The sequence below is a fragment of the Malus sylvestris genome, chromosome 10 (assembly GCF_916048215.2).
Source record: "Malus sylvestris chromosome 10, drMalSylv7.2, whole genome shotgun sequence".
Taxonomy (NCBI): domain Eukaryota; kingdom Viridiplantae; phylum Streptophyta; class Magnoliopsida; order Rosales; family Rosaceae; genus Malus; species Malus sylvestris.
Window position 1 is genome coordinate 40,792,892 of NC_062269.1, and position 16,697 is coordinate 40,809,588.

A 16,697-nucleotide genomic window follows, 5' to 3' on the forward strand; every position below is an offset into this window, starting at 1 on the left:
ACTCACGAGTAAGCTTTAGAGTTCGGCATTCTGATGGCCGAACCATATTTACCATCAAGACATATATCTTTTCTGAGTATCTTATACTCTGGTGTCGATTCGGCGTGGTTATACTGTGAAATCCTGTTCCTGGACTTCACTATTGCAAACTACACTTTAATATTAAGGAGTTTTTATAATTTATATTTTATTTTTGGGAATTTAATATTTATGGGGGTCCTAATTAGTTTGTAAAGGGACCAATAAAAAAAAGAAAAGAAAAAGGGGAGAGGGTGCAACGAATCAGGAGAGGAGGAAAATGAGGGACCAATAGGGGGAAGAAGGAAAAAATGAAAAGGGAAGGAAAAGAGGGTGGTTGCGGGAGAGAAATGAGGGAACATGGGAGGCCAATCAAAAAAAAAGAAAAGAGAGAAAGGGGAGGGGTGCAGAGCACCCAACCTGAACCCTTTCTGTGACCCATACACCCGCACCCAACCCGGTTGAATTTCCGGCCACCTCCACCATAGTTTAAGGCGATTTTCACCCCTTTAACACCTGCAAACATCATTACGCCCCTTCTCCTTCGTTGATCACCCAAAAATCGACAAGAATTGGTTCGATTTCATTAAGGTTTACACCGTGGGTGCCGCGAGGAACCATGACGAAATCCACCAAATGTGAAACGATATCCTCCAATTACCACCACCATTAGACTTCCCTTGGACCTAGGAACAAATCTCGATCAGTGGTTGAGGCGTCGAAGTACATTTTGAGGTTGAATCGGAGCACACCCAATCCTAGGGTTGCATCGGATCAAGGCTGATTTTAGGTGTTTCCCGGCCGAATTGGACTTCGTCCCAGGTATGAAAATTTCTCATCTCACTAAGAACTACTTGCCTGTAAAATTTTGTAATTTTTAGAAATAGTTGGAATTTTCCGGTGAGTCGAGGCGGCCGGTCACCACATGCAGCGGCGCATGGGCCGAGACCCCCACCTACCCTTCCTAGATTAATTTGGATATCATGATTCCATATGTGAAGTTTGATTGACGAAATCTCATCGTATGACTATAATTTGGATAGAGATTGCCCTTTGGACCTTAAGTGAATGGACGATCTGACCGTTGGATCGTCACCAAACTTTAATACGTTATAGTATGTAATAGTTGAGGACCTTAGGAAGTTACGGATCGGGAATTTGATGTACGGATCTTCCTGAAGTGGATTTGTAAGTTTGTAAAATAAAACGTTGACCGCGCACCGGAAATTGTGATTGACGAAGATCCGATCGTTGGATCGTAATGAAATTTAGTATGTTGTTCTTGAAACATAATGTGGGCTGTGGGAAGTTATGGATCCGAAATCCGATGTACGAATCTTCATGATCAAATTACGTAGAGTTGTGGACCTTATCGTTGACCGAGAGTTGACTTGTGGTAACCAGTCTTAGACCGTTCTAAATATTAAAATTAGTACTACGAGACTAATTGAAATCTAGTGGGCCTATAGTGGTAAGATATCGACTTGAATATATGGAATATGATTATTATCTTAATTTCTTATATTAGTATCATTTGTGAATATGAATTGGTCTTATAAATATGATTTCTATTGAAATGTTATTTTTATATATTTAGCCATAGACCTATGCTAATTAAATATGATTTGGCTTGTGTATTGATGATGTTTGTGATATATATGTGTTTAAATTAACTTTTAATAATGTGAATGATAATTATGATGAATGATATGGCAATTATGGAATCTAAATATTGTTTGATAATTATTTGGATATGATTGCCAACTGAATACCTATTTGAACTTGGCACTATTACCTAGCATGAGATGGAGATGAAAGTCAGGAGATGAGTTAGGTACTTTATTAGATTTTTAATAGGAATAGTAATTGAAGGATTTCTTGTGTTGTGCTCCGTATGACTAGATGCTGGTTGATATGTGGAGTCGATAGCATGTATGCGTATAATTATGTATAATGTGTGATGATGAGACTGCACCATGTAGCCGTAGTGCATGGATGGTCCTGGTTGGTTAATCCGCATTAGGGGACCATACTATTTATGGATCGTGCTTGGTTAATCCACATTGGGCGATCCTTATGGCCATTTATACTTATGGGTGATCATGCTTGGTTAATCCACATTGGGTGATCACTGCCTAACAATTATGTAGGTATGACTCTGCTTGGTTAATCCGCGTTGGGGAGTCATTACCTACTTAGTTATCCTAGTCCTGCTTGGTTAATCCGTGATAGGGGACCATAATATTTATGGATCGTGCTTGGTTAATCCGCGATAGGTGATCCTTATATCTTTGGTATAGCCGTACACGCACATTTAGGGGTGATCATGCTTGGTTAATCCACGATAGGTGATCACTGTCTAACCGATACATAGGAGTGACTCTGCTTGGTTAATCCGCAATAGAGGGTCACTGCCTACTTGGTTACTGAAGAGGTGGTTCTGCTTGGTAGGGGGCCACTTCCTGTTTGGTTACATATGTAGGCTTCGGCTGAATTGCGTCTTTCTAACCCTAGTTTTTAATGCACATATGAAAGATGGTTTTTTAGAATTTTGTGGTTTGAATTAGAAAAGTCGTTGGATGTATGGGTGACTCCTCTGGAGTTTTTAGCGGCTTGATTATGATTTCATAAAGCATGATTCTATACTCGACATTTATAGATTGTGATTGATGGTCTGATTTTATTGAATATCACATACTTGTATTATTGTCACTCACCCGGGCTTTGCATCTTAACCAAGTTCTGATTTGCTAGTGCACTATTCCCTTGATGTAGGCACTGAATATGACAGGTCTGGGTAAAGTACAAGAAGTAGCTTGGTGTTTTAGTTCTGTTGAGTGGTCTGGAACCCAAGACTGTTGGATTTTGTTGAGTGGTCTGGATTCCTTGCTCTTGCTCATTTCCATAAGGTTAGTCTAGAACCTTAGATTTGAATGAATGAGAATTACCACGATAAACCTTGTGAATATAAATTAGAATTATCAGGTTATTACTTAGAATCCAGGCAGGGAATTATGTAGAATTCCTTTAATTAATTTCGTGCATTGATATGTGATCTGGTTGACTGATTAACGTAATTAAATGTTAATATCGTGTCTCCTTGACTCAGGGAATGGGTTACTTGAGGTGATTGTGGAATGATGTTGAATATGATTGTTATTAATATGATTAGATCAGTGATCAATGCAACTAGAGGATACTATTGTGCTTTGTTGATTCTTTGATATATTACATGATATGAATTGCGATTTTATGTTGAAACATAATGATATATATGATGGATGAAATAGAAACCTTGATTGTCATGTGGGTTGTTATGTAGCTTGAATTAAATAATTTCATACTTGTCAAGTCCAAATGTTTGATTGAGGAATGTTATGCCTTTTGGCTTAAACAAACTGTGTTATATGTCGAGTTGTAGCGAAGACGAACTATGAATGGCTTGATCCATGTGTAGGGTACGTAGGCAGTCTAACGAGAAGGTTGCAGCCATAAAATGAACAAAAATTTACTTCGCAATTCGAGGCATGGCATGTGCTTGGTACATATCTCGGAGACGGGTATGTTAGATATATGGTTATTTGATGACATCACGTGTCAATCCTGGACGTACGTCGGGATCGGGGCGTGACATATACCCTTACAAATATAATCACTGTGACCGAATCCGACGCTGACGAATTATGAACTCCTTAGAACTAGCAGCCTTGTCTTCCGGCTCTAGAACCCGAAAGCCAAGAATGTTCCTTCCTCGGCTGCAATCGCAAGATCGAGAAGTCAGCAGCGCATCCAACGCAACATCAACACATTTTACTCTGCGCACCACGTAGGCTTGGTAGTTTTTAGAGTCAACATTTTGGCACGCCCGGTGGGACCAGTGCTAAAACTACAAAGTTCACATGATATATCAAGATCTCAGTGAGGGTGAGATTTGGCGCCTATTAAAGGAAAATGCCGAGAGGTGTAACAAACTCCTTAACCAGATCATTGAAGCATATAAAGAAAAGGAAAAATCTTTCTCTCAAATGATAAAGGTGAAGGTTCATCACAGCTTACAAGATCAATGGTTAAAAAAAGGCAGAGCTCGATTTGATGAGTGGTTCGATAAGAAAACGCCGTTTTGTCCTAGGTTCAAATAAATTCCATTTGAAGAATGGTTGGATCAAAAGATTGGGGGGCAATTTTTCGCTCCGGACACAATAAAAATTCGGCCTCAGGATATTGCCAAGACGGCCAAAGAAACACCTAGGCCACATGTTGTCTCGGTTGAGACTGAAAGTGTAGTAGGCATAGAAGAAAGAGTTCAAGTTTATGAGCCAAAAGTCGATTTAGAAAATGATTTATTAGAGGAGTGCTCTAATGATGAACAAGGCCGAGACATGGGCCTAGCCGAAAAAACCACGCCAATCGATACGATTATTGGCGATAAAGCCAATATAGAAATATCTCATTCGGCTAAGTTAATCGAGTTAAAAGCCGAAATTGACGAAATTATTATGCCTGGAGGGCATAATAATTGTTTAACACATTCGGCGGCCAATGAAAAATATTTCACCAAGTCAAAAGTATTTGGAAGTGATTCTTTATTCGGCATAAAGCAAAATCAAATTGAGAATTTTGATATAAAAAGTTCTCAGCTCGGAATAAAACATCGTTGGCCTCCTCCTCTTTATAGTTCGTCCACTGTCGTTTTCTTCTAAAAAAAAAGGATGAATAAATTATTTTCTTAACCATTCGGCCTTTTAGGCCCATGCATAAGAAAATAAGGGGGTAACAAGGTGGTGCGGCAATCCAAAAGATGGTGTGCTCGGCTTAAAAATTAAAGTCTTCGGTAGACTATTTTGGTCGAAACCCACAACACGAACCACCGATAAAATTGGGTATCCTGGACAATTAAAAAGAATATTTGCAGCATGCTCTACACCTACCCATCCTCGGCCATTCTTCCTTACCAACATTTCGGCCATGGGAGTTTAGTTTTTCCACAAGAAAGATTGGCCGAATAAAGACCGCGGATTTGATAGTAGCTTTGGAGTCTATACCTTTGAAATATTGATTTGGATGCCTCATGTTTTGGATGGAGTTAACTGTTCAGAGGTTGGTTTTCCAAAGATTGGTTATATATATATATATATATAAGAGTCGGCCATGAGGTGGAGTATATATATATATATATATAAAAACAAGCAAATGCCATGCTGCCAAGTCGGCCAAATTTTTAAGAGAAGGAAAATGGGGGATTGGAAGACTATCAGAGTGTTTATATATATAGGCAGGCCAAGCTCGGCCGAAGTTTGATTATCATGCCAAGCTAAGATAAAAATTGAGATCGGACCGAGGTCAACGAGTTGGCCGAGATGCAAATTGGCATCTTGTACGAGTTCAATTATGGGTTCTTAATAGCATGGTGTGCTTTTCTTTTGCCAATAAATTTTTGTCTTCTTCGGCGATACCATGAGATTTTATTGGGCACAAAGACTTAATTTCCTTAACCATTCGGCTTACAAGCCAAAGTTCAAGGAAACTGGGGGGGGGGGCAATGTTTGAACCCGATTTTATGCCATCAGCCCGAGTAATCAAGGCCGTTGAGTGAGCATTGTTCTTAACCGTCGGATGAGAAAGTTAAGATACTTTGCTATTGTTAAGAGATAATATTATGGTTTTTAATCATAATAATTATCTTTCAATAAATTATCTGGATTTTCTTGTACAAAATAAATGGGATAAAAATCATAGCCCCAACGAAGAGACATGCGGAACATTCCGATTTAATTTGGATTTGTTAGCAGTGTACCGTGTGGATCAGAGCAACTTAGCTTGGCTTCTTATCACGTGGCATAGCATAAGATTTGCAAGGCTTGGATAATGGTGAGATAGGTGACCTAAGTAGGCTGGGTTATATATGGATGTTGTCAGATGAATTGAATTGATGATGGACTTGGACTGCATGTCGTGTGAAAGGCTACTAGTTATATAATTATATATATAGTTGTCGTATAGTCTGCATGCCATGTGAAAGGTGCAAACTATATATATATATATAATTGGTGGCTATTTAGATGAACGTTATTTATTCAAATCCAAGCATGCAGGTTATCTTGGGATTTGATGTGATAAGACAAAACGCAAGGATTGAATTTGGTTGCAGTTTTTACTAAGTTCAGAGTCTTGGGAGTCTTTATCAACTTATCAACCAGCGCATACTCGTCCCTATAAATACAAGATACCGTGCAACATTTCAGTCTCTCCAATTCAACACACAAATTGTCATGCGCAAACTCTCTCAACAACTTTGAGATTTTTTTTTCCGCAACACATATTTAGTCTGGATAAACAGCACTGTGAAGGCAACCGGTGATACCTTTAGTTTGGATAAACATCACTATTGCCGTAGAACCAACCGATCGCAGAACACCTTTAGTTTGGATAAACAGCATTGCGTTGAGGCCGACTGGTTATCTATCCAAGTCTCGGTCGGCAAAGACTTTCGAGTTTTTATTGGCAGAGGTCATCTCATTAGCCTTTTTGGCGAGGTAAGGTGTTACAGTTTACTAGGGCTCATCACATTGAACGCTGAGTTGTTTTTATGATTGGATATTCACGAGTAAGCTTTAGAGTTCGGCATTCTGAGGCCAAACCATATTTACCATCAAGACATATATTTGTTTTAAGTATCTGTACCCCTATACTCTGGTGTCGATTTGGCGTGCTTATACCCTTACAAATATAATCACCGTGACTGAATCTGACGCCGACGATTTGTGAACTCCTTAGAACTAGCAACCTTGTCTTTAGACTCTAGAACCCGAAGGCCGATAGTGTTCCTTCCTTGGTAGCAATCACAAGATCGAGAAGTCAGCAGCGCACCCAACGCAATATCAACACATTTTACTCCTCCGCCGAGCTCGGCCGAAGAGTTGGCATGCCCCGCATCAATGCAAAGTTTATTTTCTTGGGGCTTCTACCCTTGTGGCAGTTGGCGTGGTGGTTGTGTTGATGTCAACGCCGAATTTCTGCTTGTGCAAGATAGGATTTAGGGGTTTATTTATTTATTATTATTCTCCCCTTTTTTGTTTGGGCTTTGGCTACCCCCAATTGTATTAGGCTTATCTATTGTCATTGGTATTGATCCACAGTTTTTTTTAATGAAATCTTTGCTTTTTGACCCCTAAAAAAAGGAAAAAATAGTGAATAATTAGCTTGCCGGCTTTTTTTTTCTTTCTAGATTTTGACAGACATACAGAAAGCAACTTATAATTTCACGACAACAATTGAGCAAGGAGCTTTTGGGCCCGTTTACAAGGCCCAAATGAGCACTGGTGACACCTTTGCCGTCAAAGTTCTTGCTTCAAATTCCACCCAAGGCCAGAACGAGTTTTTGGCTTGAGGTAAATCCCTACATTCATAATACAATGGGATATTTCTATGGTACACTGGAGTGAGATGCATCGGTGTTTAAATGATTATATTATAAGTGTTAAAATTAATTATATAAATTCAGTTGTCTAATATATCGATGCATCTCATACACCGGTCACTTTGTAAAATCTTGATATATACGCACGTACATATCTGTGTGTTCAGGTTCTGTTGCTCGGAAGATTATTCCACAAGAACCTCGTCAACTTGGTGGGATATATTGTAGAAGAAGTTGGACAATATATGCTTCTTTATAAGTACTTGAGCAACGGCAGTCTCTTTTCTCATTTGCATGGTAACAAATCTCACAACCCTAGACTTTCCGTCCGTAACGCACCGGTTTATTTGATTTCCTAGCACGAATAGACACATCTTTTATCGTTTTGAGCCCCTTGAATAGTTTCGGGAAATAATACACAGACAAAAACTGGTTCCAAACTTCAAATAAACAATATGCACAGTTTAGTGCTCATTTTATCATTAGTTTAGTATCCTTCACCTTCAATTTCTAATTTTAGTTAAAAGTTTGTAACCAGTTCTATTTGTTGATAATTCTCGATAATTGTTCATCACCAAGGCACTTAAATTTAAGATTTATCTGTTTGGAAATGTAGAGGAGAGTCAGAAGCCATTGTGCTGGGATTTGAGAGTTGACATAGCTCTTGACAATGCAAGGGGATTGGAATAACTGCATTTTGGGGTATACTTTTCATATCAGTTTCCAGGTTAACACAACTTCCTACTTATTCATCTCCATTCTCCTTTTCACAGGCCGTTCCTCCCGTTGTGGATCTTGAAGATGACGCTGTAAGAGTATGAGTATGATTCTTACAAGTCTTGGGATAATTGATATTATAAAGAAGTCTAAATCATGTTGACAGGAGTTAATCCAATCATATTGGTATATTGAGGACTCTTGTGTTTGCTCGTTTATAGGACTCATATTGATATAAGGAATGCAGTCTTGTATTTCTTGTGGGATTGTTATAGGGCGATCCAGGTCTTGTAGTATAAAACCACAAGCCCCTGCTCTCACAAAACGCGCTCTTATTGTTCCAATTACCTATAACTTGGAGAGCATTGAGTTTTGCAGAGAGGAGAAGGTTATGTGTAGATTTCTCCAATGGTTCTTAATCCTAATATGTTGAACATTAGATATATGGTGTCTAGTACTACTCTTTCTTGTGATCAATGCCGTGAAACATGAAGAAGTTATTCAAGATAAGAAAGAGAGTAGCAATTGAAAGAGAAGCGATCTGCCGTAAGAAAGAAGAATGGCAGCAACCCAGAGGTCCTCGCAGAATTCAACAGTTTGTAGGTATGTGTTGTAGATATTACTTCAGTATTTACATATACAGAATATATTTGGAGTGATGATTGTGATTTAGTTGGTTAAATCTTATGTTCTTGGCTAGTTTATTATAGAGCTTATATGGTTGCTCTTACAGACGCATCACTCGAGGAACTACACGTACTGCTCAAACTCCTGCAGCTGAAGAAACTTTCATTGAAATCGGTCTGCTGAAGAACAAAGATGCTTTGATTGAACGCTGAAGGCGGACAAAGTGGTCACCGAACTTAAAAACTCAGAGTCTTGTACTTGTACATTAAACTTGTTCATGCTTATTCATCTTTTAATTGTAACCTTTTCGGTTTTGATTCGTTAATTGTGCTTAAACGATCAGCCGTTTTCCTGAAAGGACTTATCGTGTAGAAACGGCATCCTACATGTTGGACTATGAACATGCCTTCACACAGAACACAGCCATTCCTGCCGTTCAACCAAAAAGCAAGCATCTAATTCTCATCAGAAAGCAACACGCCGCTGTTGCTTTTTCGTCGCTGCTCGATTTTATTACCATTTGCCAAACTCAGCAAATTACGATGCTTTTTAACAAGAAAATTTACGGTAAGCCAGACAATAGAGAGATAGCTAGCTCGATACATGCTGATCGATTACACACTTTTTGTGATCCACATAACAGGAGGATCACAAGATAGTGAGACTTGGTTTTTCTAGTTCTGCAGCAGCCCCTTTGCCTTGAAGTACTCCACAGTTTGGTCATATATTTCTTCGATGCCATACTTAAAATCGAACCCCTCCTTGATAAGCTTCTCTGAAGAGATGATCAGTTTGGCCTCAGACGGAAAATCTCCAAACCTGCAATTACAACGGAGAATGAAAAAACCATCCGAAATTGTACAATAGCTAGTTGAGCTGGAGTTCAAGTCTAAATCCTTTCAATTTTACTTCGACAATCAATGCAACTTACCAACTTTAAGTTCCAAACCTTAATCAGAATTTTCTTGGTAGAAACATTTGAGGGTGACTATAAAAAGCGAATGCAACGTCGAAGTACTAGAACGAAAAAACACTCGGTGTACATAAATCTAAACATACTACTCATCATCAAAAACAGGAATTTATAAATCTAGGTTTTCGAATACTAGGATTACGGGCTTACTCAGTGGGGACTTTGTACTGGGGGTATCTTTTGTTGAGGAACTTAGCAAGCTCAGGAACGCCGGTGTTGGCAGCACAGCAAATGTACCGACCAGATGCAGATTCTTTCTCAGCCAAAAATATATGAGCCCGGCAGACGTCCTCCACATGTGCAATGGATATCGAACCTGATAGCATTTGCATACCTTTCAGGGCCATATTTATGAGGAAATCATCTCCTGTAAAACATTAAAAGAAACCATCAGATCACCATGCCTTTCGGAGATATAGTGCAAAGTAGTTCATTGTTCTAGCTTCTGGTTTCAAACCTGTGATTAAAGCCATGGCAAGGCCGATACTGCTGGGAACGTCTGGAGTGAGAGAAGGACCGGCCATAAGAGAAGGGATCACAGTGATTAGATCAATGTTGTTTTCTTCGGCAAATTTCCAAGCTGTCTTCTCAGCTAGTGTCTTGGAGGCAGGGTACCCCTGCAAATTTGAGAAAACGTTCTTGTTTGATCATTTCATTCGGCGAATTTCTAGACACTGGGCCTATTTAAAGACAAAGGCTTTGGTGACATACCCAAGTGGGTGGCTTTACATTAGTCAAGAACTCCAAATCACTCCAATCCTTTTCATCCACGACCAAACCTGTTCCTTCAAGTGTATTGATCGAAACTGTAGCAGCTGATGATGTCAAAACAACGCGCTTAACTGTTTTGGCTTTCACGCACGACTTCAGAACATTTAGTACCCCTTGGATTGCTGGTTTGATCATATCATTCTGTTAATTGACAATGTTAGTATTACCACTGTCCTCAACCATACAGAATGCAACATTTCATCAAGAAATTCTCACAAAATCCAGACCTCCGGGTCCTGTGAGGCAAAGTTGACAGGGGTTGCAACATGGAAAACAAGATCACAGCCTGCTATTGGGGCATCGAAGCTCCCTTCATCAGTTAGATCTCCTGCCAAAATCTCTAGCTCACCCAACTCTTGTAGTGCTGTGAGGTGGGAGACCTTCTTGTGGTTGTCTGCACCCAAATGTATCAAAAATTGAAAACCAATTCATGCCAGCACAGTAAAACAAGAATTTAACTGACAAGTTTTCTCAAAATTTACTGATAACCTACAAAATTACGAAGGCCTCTTTGAATTCCAACAGTAAATTCAGATGAGTAATTAAATCTTATTATGAACTTTTACCTTGTCTTGTCACTAACACCTCTAGCATAATGGTCATATTGGATTTACTCATCACATGCCTAAGTACAACGTTTTGAAGTTTCAATTTTTTCTACCAGAAACGCGAAAAATGAGAAACTTTTCAGTGCAATGGTTCTATATAAGGAGATGGAAACGGAGTAGGATTCTCTTCCCTTCGAATTCCCCTCCTCTATTGTCCCTTTCTATTTGAGCGGTCACAAAAGTGAGAGAGGAGAGGAAGGAAGGGGAGCAGTGGTGGAGCCAGGATTTCATGTGTGGGAGGGCCTCTCACAAACATAGGTAATTTTAACTCAGAGCATGAGAGATTGGAGTAATTTGCATAAAAATTGAAAGACCTTAAATTCAATAGAGGGAACTAAAAAACATTGCACAAACCTAGAACCCCGAATATGAAGTAAAGAGTAAGCAAGAATTTAAAAAAAAAAAATATAAGTTAAAGCCAAAGCAAAGTTGATAGAACAAGGAAGGGAAGTGAAGACTGCATTGCAATAAGAGGAATTGAGGAATTGAGAGAAAGATGATGTTGGCCTATAACATAAAAGAGTTTGGATTGAGAACACGCTTGAATTTTAACGATGTTATATTAAGGGATGTGATATCCACACACTCTTTTTTACTTCTCTCACATCCTTTTAATTTTCGACCGTCGGATCGGATGAATTGAAGAAGATCAAAGGATATAAATTAATAAGGGGTGTGGGAGAAGTAAAAAGAGGTGTGTGGATAGCACACCCTTGTATTAATATGCACCAGCCGCATCTGTTACAGTAGCAAGAAAGAAAAAAAAGGCCTGATAGGCCAGGTACTATTTTGGTCTCTTTGCGTTTGTTGCACTGGACTAGTATTAAAAACTAAGCTGAATTGGCTTAACACCGACTATGTAGTATAAGAATAATATGTAGTACAGCGAGGGAGTTAGTCCCTGCGTGTCCCCTTTAGTCTCATTTAATTTAATCCCTCCACTTAACAGACACAGGAGTACGTAGTCTGGTCCAGTAACAGTTAGTGAGGACAAACAATCACATCTTTAGTGGATCTGCCATTGAAGAAAAGGTAATTTGGAAAATAGAGAATCTTACTACGACAAAACAACCTAGTCAGGAGGACTGAAAGTGGGGACAAAGCATCAATACTGACAATACAGATACTTTGTCTTCGTTCTTTGGTTATGAACATGGTTTTTCACTGGGCATAAATTGCAGTTGACAAAAAAAAATAAAAATTGAAACTTCAAAAGAAATTGCATACGAGTTGGTCAAGATATTCACCAGCGTTTTTAATGTCGTTATGTATCAGAGTAGTCTAGAAAATCGTCTAGTTAAAAAAAAAATTAGATAAATTAAATAAATTAGGAAAAAAGGGGAAGAGGGAGTCTGACCAGGGTCTCTGACGGTGGTTCTGACGGCGTAGCCCTTCTGGAGCAGCAGCTTGACCAGCAGAGACGCCACGAACCCGGTTCCGCCGACGACGCAAGCCGTCTTCTTTGAGATGGGTTGTTGGGTGGCCATGGCTTCCTCTTCCTCTGTCAGATTTTCAGCTGAAAAGGTGGGTGGGAATTATGGGAGTGGTGTTTTATGTGACGGAGGATTTACTGGTTAAATAGAATGAGTAGGCGCGGTCGCTGTTGTTGCAGAAGTTTCATCCAATCGAATCGGAAGAGGAAGAAGGTGAGCACGTGAGGATCTAAGACGCCACCAACTCACTGTGCAATTTTAGTTCTTCCGTCGTAATTATCCCCCCAGGTATAAGGAGTTTTTCGACAAAACACCAAAAACAACTTTCCTGCTATAATATATCTGTCGAGCCAAAACAAAATGGAAACAAAATTTGTCATTCAACTGACAAAAATCTTATCCGTGACTTTTTTGAAGCACCGATAATAGGTTACAGTACATATAGAATTCGTTTAAAAGTGTTTTTAAAATAATCGAAAGAACTGCTATTACATTTTGAAAGAAGCACCAAATATAACATTTCAATTATTTTTTCATAATTTACTCGAGTTTTTACTAATGGTTGATTTAAAAGACAATTTTCATTAAAAATGTTATCAGTTATTTTAAAAGCATTTTAAAACGAGCACATATCTCCCAATTATAAAGTATTCTTACTCTTGATTCTTATGCTAAAACCGTCTCCATCTTCTTTTCTTGAATTATATTTATTACGACTTGCTTTATCAACTAACGCTGAAATATGCGAAACGATATGACTTTTTTGGTCCGTAAACAACGGAGACTTGTTTGAAATGAGCTAACATTCTGAAACGTGCAACACAAATTAGGAAGGAAGTAGGTCCTTTTTCCACACACTATTGCACACCTAACCACAAGGGGAGCTGTCTTGCATTATTGCCAAATAATAATATCTTTACTGTTGTGGTCTATTTTATCTGACAGAGGGACTAGGGCCGGCGGCAGAGAGAGAGAGGAGAGAGATGTGTGTTTGTAGAATTGTAGGGGAATGTGTGTGTTGTTATCCCTCCTACATTGTGCCTTTATTTATAGTAGTAAAGGGAGAGAAGATATTCCTTCTCCTCCAAGTAATACAAGTTGTAATAGGAAAGGATAACTAGAATCAAATCTTATCTAGGATTTACACAATCATACTTAAACTATGAATGTTTACAACACTCCCCCTTGAGTGTGTAAATACTCAAGGTAGATTCAGCATCATGCAGAAGTTGAGGAAGTCGACTCGTTGGCACTGATTCCAAGGAACAACGCTTATTCTCAATAAGGTAGGAACTTGCATAAGTAGTAAGTCTCACTAAAAACCCTAAGGCTATGGCAAAAACCCAAGTAGGGACAAAATCCATAGTCTAAGGAAAAATGCGTGAGAAATGCAAAGTCAAAAGAAACGTCTACAGGACGTCATCAGGGATATGACCAGCCCAAGGTGGGTGCCTCGTTAAAACCTAGTTAGGTAGCAAAAACCCAGTGGGAAAAATGCTCCTAATCGTAGGGAAAAAGAGTACATTAAGATCAAGCAAGTATCTAGAAGATACTCCCCCTGAGTTTGACATAATTCCACAGAGAAATAGCAAAGTTACAACTCAGAAAGTTTACGCATACCAATTCCATGAACAAGCTTCTGAAACGTCGCCTTCGGTAGTGATTTGGTGAAGAGGTCGGCCAGATTGTCTTGTGATCGGATTTGCGTGACTTCAATCTTCTGATGCTCTTGTTGTTGATGTGTAAAGAAGAACTTCGGCGCAATATGCTTGGTGTTGTCTCCTTTGATGTAACCCTTCTTGAGCTGTTCGATGCAAGCTGCGTTGTCTTCAAAAATCGTCGTCGGGGCATTAACGGCGGGATGAAGATCACAGGAGCTTCACTACTGCTCTCAACCAAAAGCATTCCCGAGTTGCTTCATGTAAGGCGAGAATTTCAGCATGGTTAGACGAAGTGGCAACTAAGGTCTGTTTAGTTGACCTCCAAGATATTGCGGTGCCTCCAACGGTAAAGACATAACCCGTTTGAGAACGCGCCTTATGCGGATCAGATAAGTATCCAGCGTCGGCATAACCAACAAGGCGAGAATCAACCCGATGAGCATAGGGTGCGGCATCACTCGAGGATTCGTAGGGATAGAATAAGCCCAAATCCGTAGTACCCTTAAGGTAACGGAAGATGTCTTTCACGCCAGTCCAATGTCTGCGTGTTGGTGCATTGCTGTATCTTGCCAAAAGATTAACAGCGAAGGAGATGTCGGGTCTAGTGCATTGAGCTAAGTACAATAAAGCGCCTATCGCACTTAGATAAGGAACTTCAGGCTCCAAAATCTCTTCATCATCCTCCTTCGGACGGAAGGGATCTCGCTTTGCATCTAGCGTACGAACGACCATAGGAGTACTCGAAGACTTCGCTTTATCCTCATTAAAACGGCGCAACACCTTCTGGGTGTAGTTCGATTGATGTACTAGGATTCCATCCGAACAATGCTCTATCTCGAGGCCGAGACAGTATCGAGTCTTACCTAGATCTTTCATCTCAAATTCCGACTTCAGGTGCGAAGCAGTTCTCGCGAGCTCTTCAGGAGTTCCGATGAGATTCATGTCATCGACATATACTGCAACAATCGCAAATCCGGAATGTGACTTCTTAATGAACACACAAGGGCATAGTTCGTTATTCACATATCCCTGACTAGTCAAATACTCACTTAAACGGTTATACCACATTCTTCCGGATTGTTTCAAACCGTATAGTGAACGCCTCAGCCGAATTAAGAGCGTGTTCCAGGGTTTGGAAATATTTGAACCAGTCAATGTAAGTCCTTCGGGAACTTTCATATAAATTTCCGTATCAAGATCCCCATAGAGATACGCGGTTACTACGTCCATCAGCTGCATATCCAGTTTTTCGGAAACTACCAAACTGATAAGGTATCGAAAAGTAATCACATCCATAACGGGTGAGTAAGTTTCGTCATAGTCAATCCCGGGGCGTTGTGAGAAACCTTGTGCTACAAGACGAGCTTTGTAACGCACAATTTCGTTCTTCTCATTACGCTTCCGAACGAAAACCCACTTGTAGCCAACGGGCTTCACATGTGGAGGAGTAGGAACTACAGGTCCAAACACCTTACGTTTCGCAAGTGAATCAAGTTCGACTTGGATTGCTTGTTTCCAGTTTGACCAATCAGCTCTACGTCGACATTCATCAACGGAACGCGGTTCAATGTCATCGCTCAACATGATCTCAGTAGCTACTGCAAATGCTAATGCATCGTTGACAATCATCTCATTTCTACGCCACACATCATCTAAGCTAGCATAATAGACCGAAATCTCACGATTCTCGGGAGGAGGATTCGTCTCTTCAAGGACGTTTCCATAATCTAGAATTTCCTCATGAGTTGGGTAAAATGAGTAAGTGATAGTCGGATTCACGGTAGGCTCTTCAGGACCTTGTGCCGTGGTTTTCCTCTTCCGGGGGTGTGAATCCTTTGAACCAAGGGGTCTGCCACGCTTTTGTGTAGGGGCAGATGATTGGCTAGCCGCTAATGTACGTGGATCACCAGAATTGGCGTCCCGGGCTTCCAGGAGGGTAGTCCGTCGTACATTTGGTACATCCATCTTTGCAGGCGTATTCGCAGCTGGAATATGTGATCTTGTCACGCGCGCTAGATCGGTGAAAGCATCTGGCATGCTCTGAGCTATGCTCTGGAGATCTAATATGCGCTGCACTTCAGCTTCAGACTGAGCGGTGCGGGGATCTAAATGAGACAAAGTGGGAGTCGTCCACGATAATTCGCGTCGTTCATTAGGAACGTTGACGTTCTTATCTCCCCCTAACGACGGGAATACTGTCTCATAGAAGTGACAATCCGCGAAACGAGCGGTAAACAGATCGCCTGTCAAAGGTTCTAAGTAACGAATAATCGAAGGAGAATCATATCCGACATAGATTCCCATCCTTCGCTGAGGCCCCATTTTTGTACGTAAGGGCGGCGAGATCGGCACATAGACCGCACAACCAAAAACGCGCAGATGCGATATGTCGGGTTCGCATCCGGTGACCAACTGAAGGGCACTAAATGGTTGTGTCGCAACAGGCCTCAGGCGGACCAACTTTGCTGCGTG

At 40.2% G+C, this 16,697-nt stretch overlaps 1 protein-coding gene and 1 long non-coding RNA gene across 3 annotated transcripts; one reads left to right on the plus strand and one right to left on the minus strand.

Annotated features, from left to right (window-relative positions):
* The first annotated feature begins 364 nt into the window (after positions 1-364).
* Positions 365-8,134, plus strand: LOC126586083 (uncharacterized). 2 transcript variants are annotated; one of them, XR_007610736.1, is made up of 5 exons: positions 365-840; positions 2,794-2,927; positions 7,244-7,406; positions 7,603-7,732; positions 8,052-8,134. It is a non-coding gene; the product is annotated as an uncharacterized LOC126586083 (long non-coding RNA). The 2 variants fall into 2 exon arrangements; XR_007610737.1 differs by lacking the exon at positions 2,794-2,927.
* A 1,104-nt stretch (positions 8,135-9,238) lies between these two features.
* Positions 9,239-12,756, minus strand: LOC126586076 (anthocyanidin reductase ((2S)-flavan-3-ol-forming)-like). Its single transcript, XM_050250780.1, has 6 exons — positions 12,489-12,756; positions 10,751-10,917; positions 10,464-10,664; positions 10,210-10,369; positions 9,903-10,119; positions 9,239-9,598 (listed from the first exon to the last, which is right to left on the minus strand). Exons 1-6 carry the CDS (start codon positions 12,616-12,618, stop codon positions 9,454-9,456), a joined length of 1,020 nt encoding a protein of 339 aa, XP_050106737.1. The 5' UTR covers positions 12,619-12,756; the 3' UTR covers positions 9,239-9,453.
* Between the last annotated feature and the right edge of the window lie 3,941 nt (positions 12,757-16,697).

Excerpts from the sequence above, each read along its gene's own strand:
- LOC126586076 (XM_050250780.1), bottom strand. The coding sequence starts at position 12,618 with ATGGCCACCCAACAACCCATCTCAAAGAAGACGGCTTGCGTCGTCGGC. Across the intron at positions 10,120-10,209 it reads TGCCATGGCTTTAATCACAG|GAGATGATTTCCTCATAAAT; the intron begins GTTTGAAACCAG and ends AATGTTTTACAG. Across the intron at positions 9,599-9,902 it reads CAGTACAAAGTCCCCACTGA|GTTTGGAGATTTTCCGTCTG; the intron begins GTAAGCCCGTAA and ends TTGTAATTGCAG.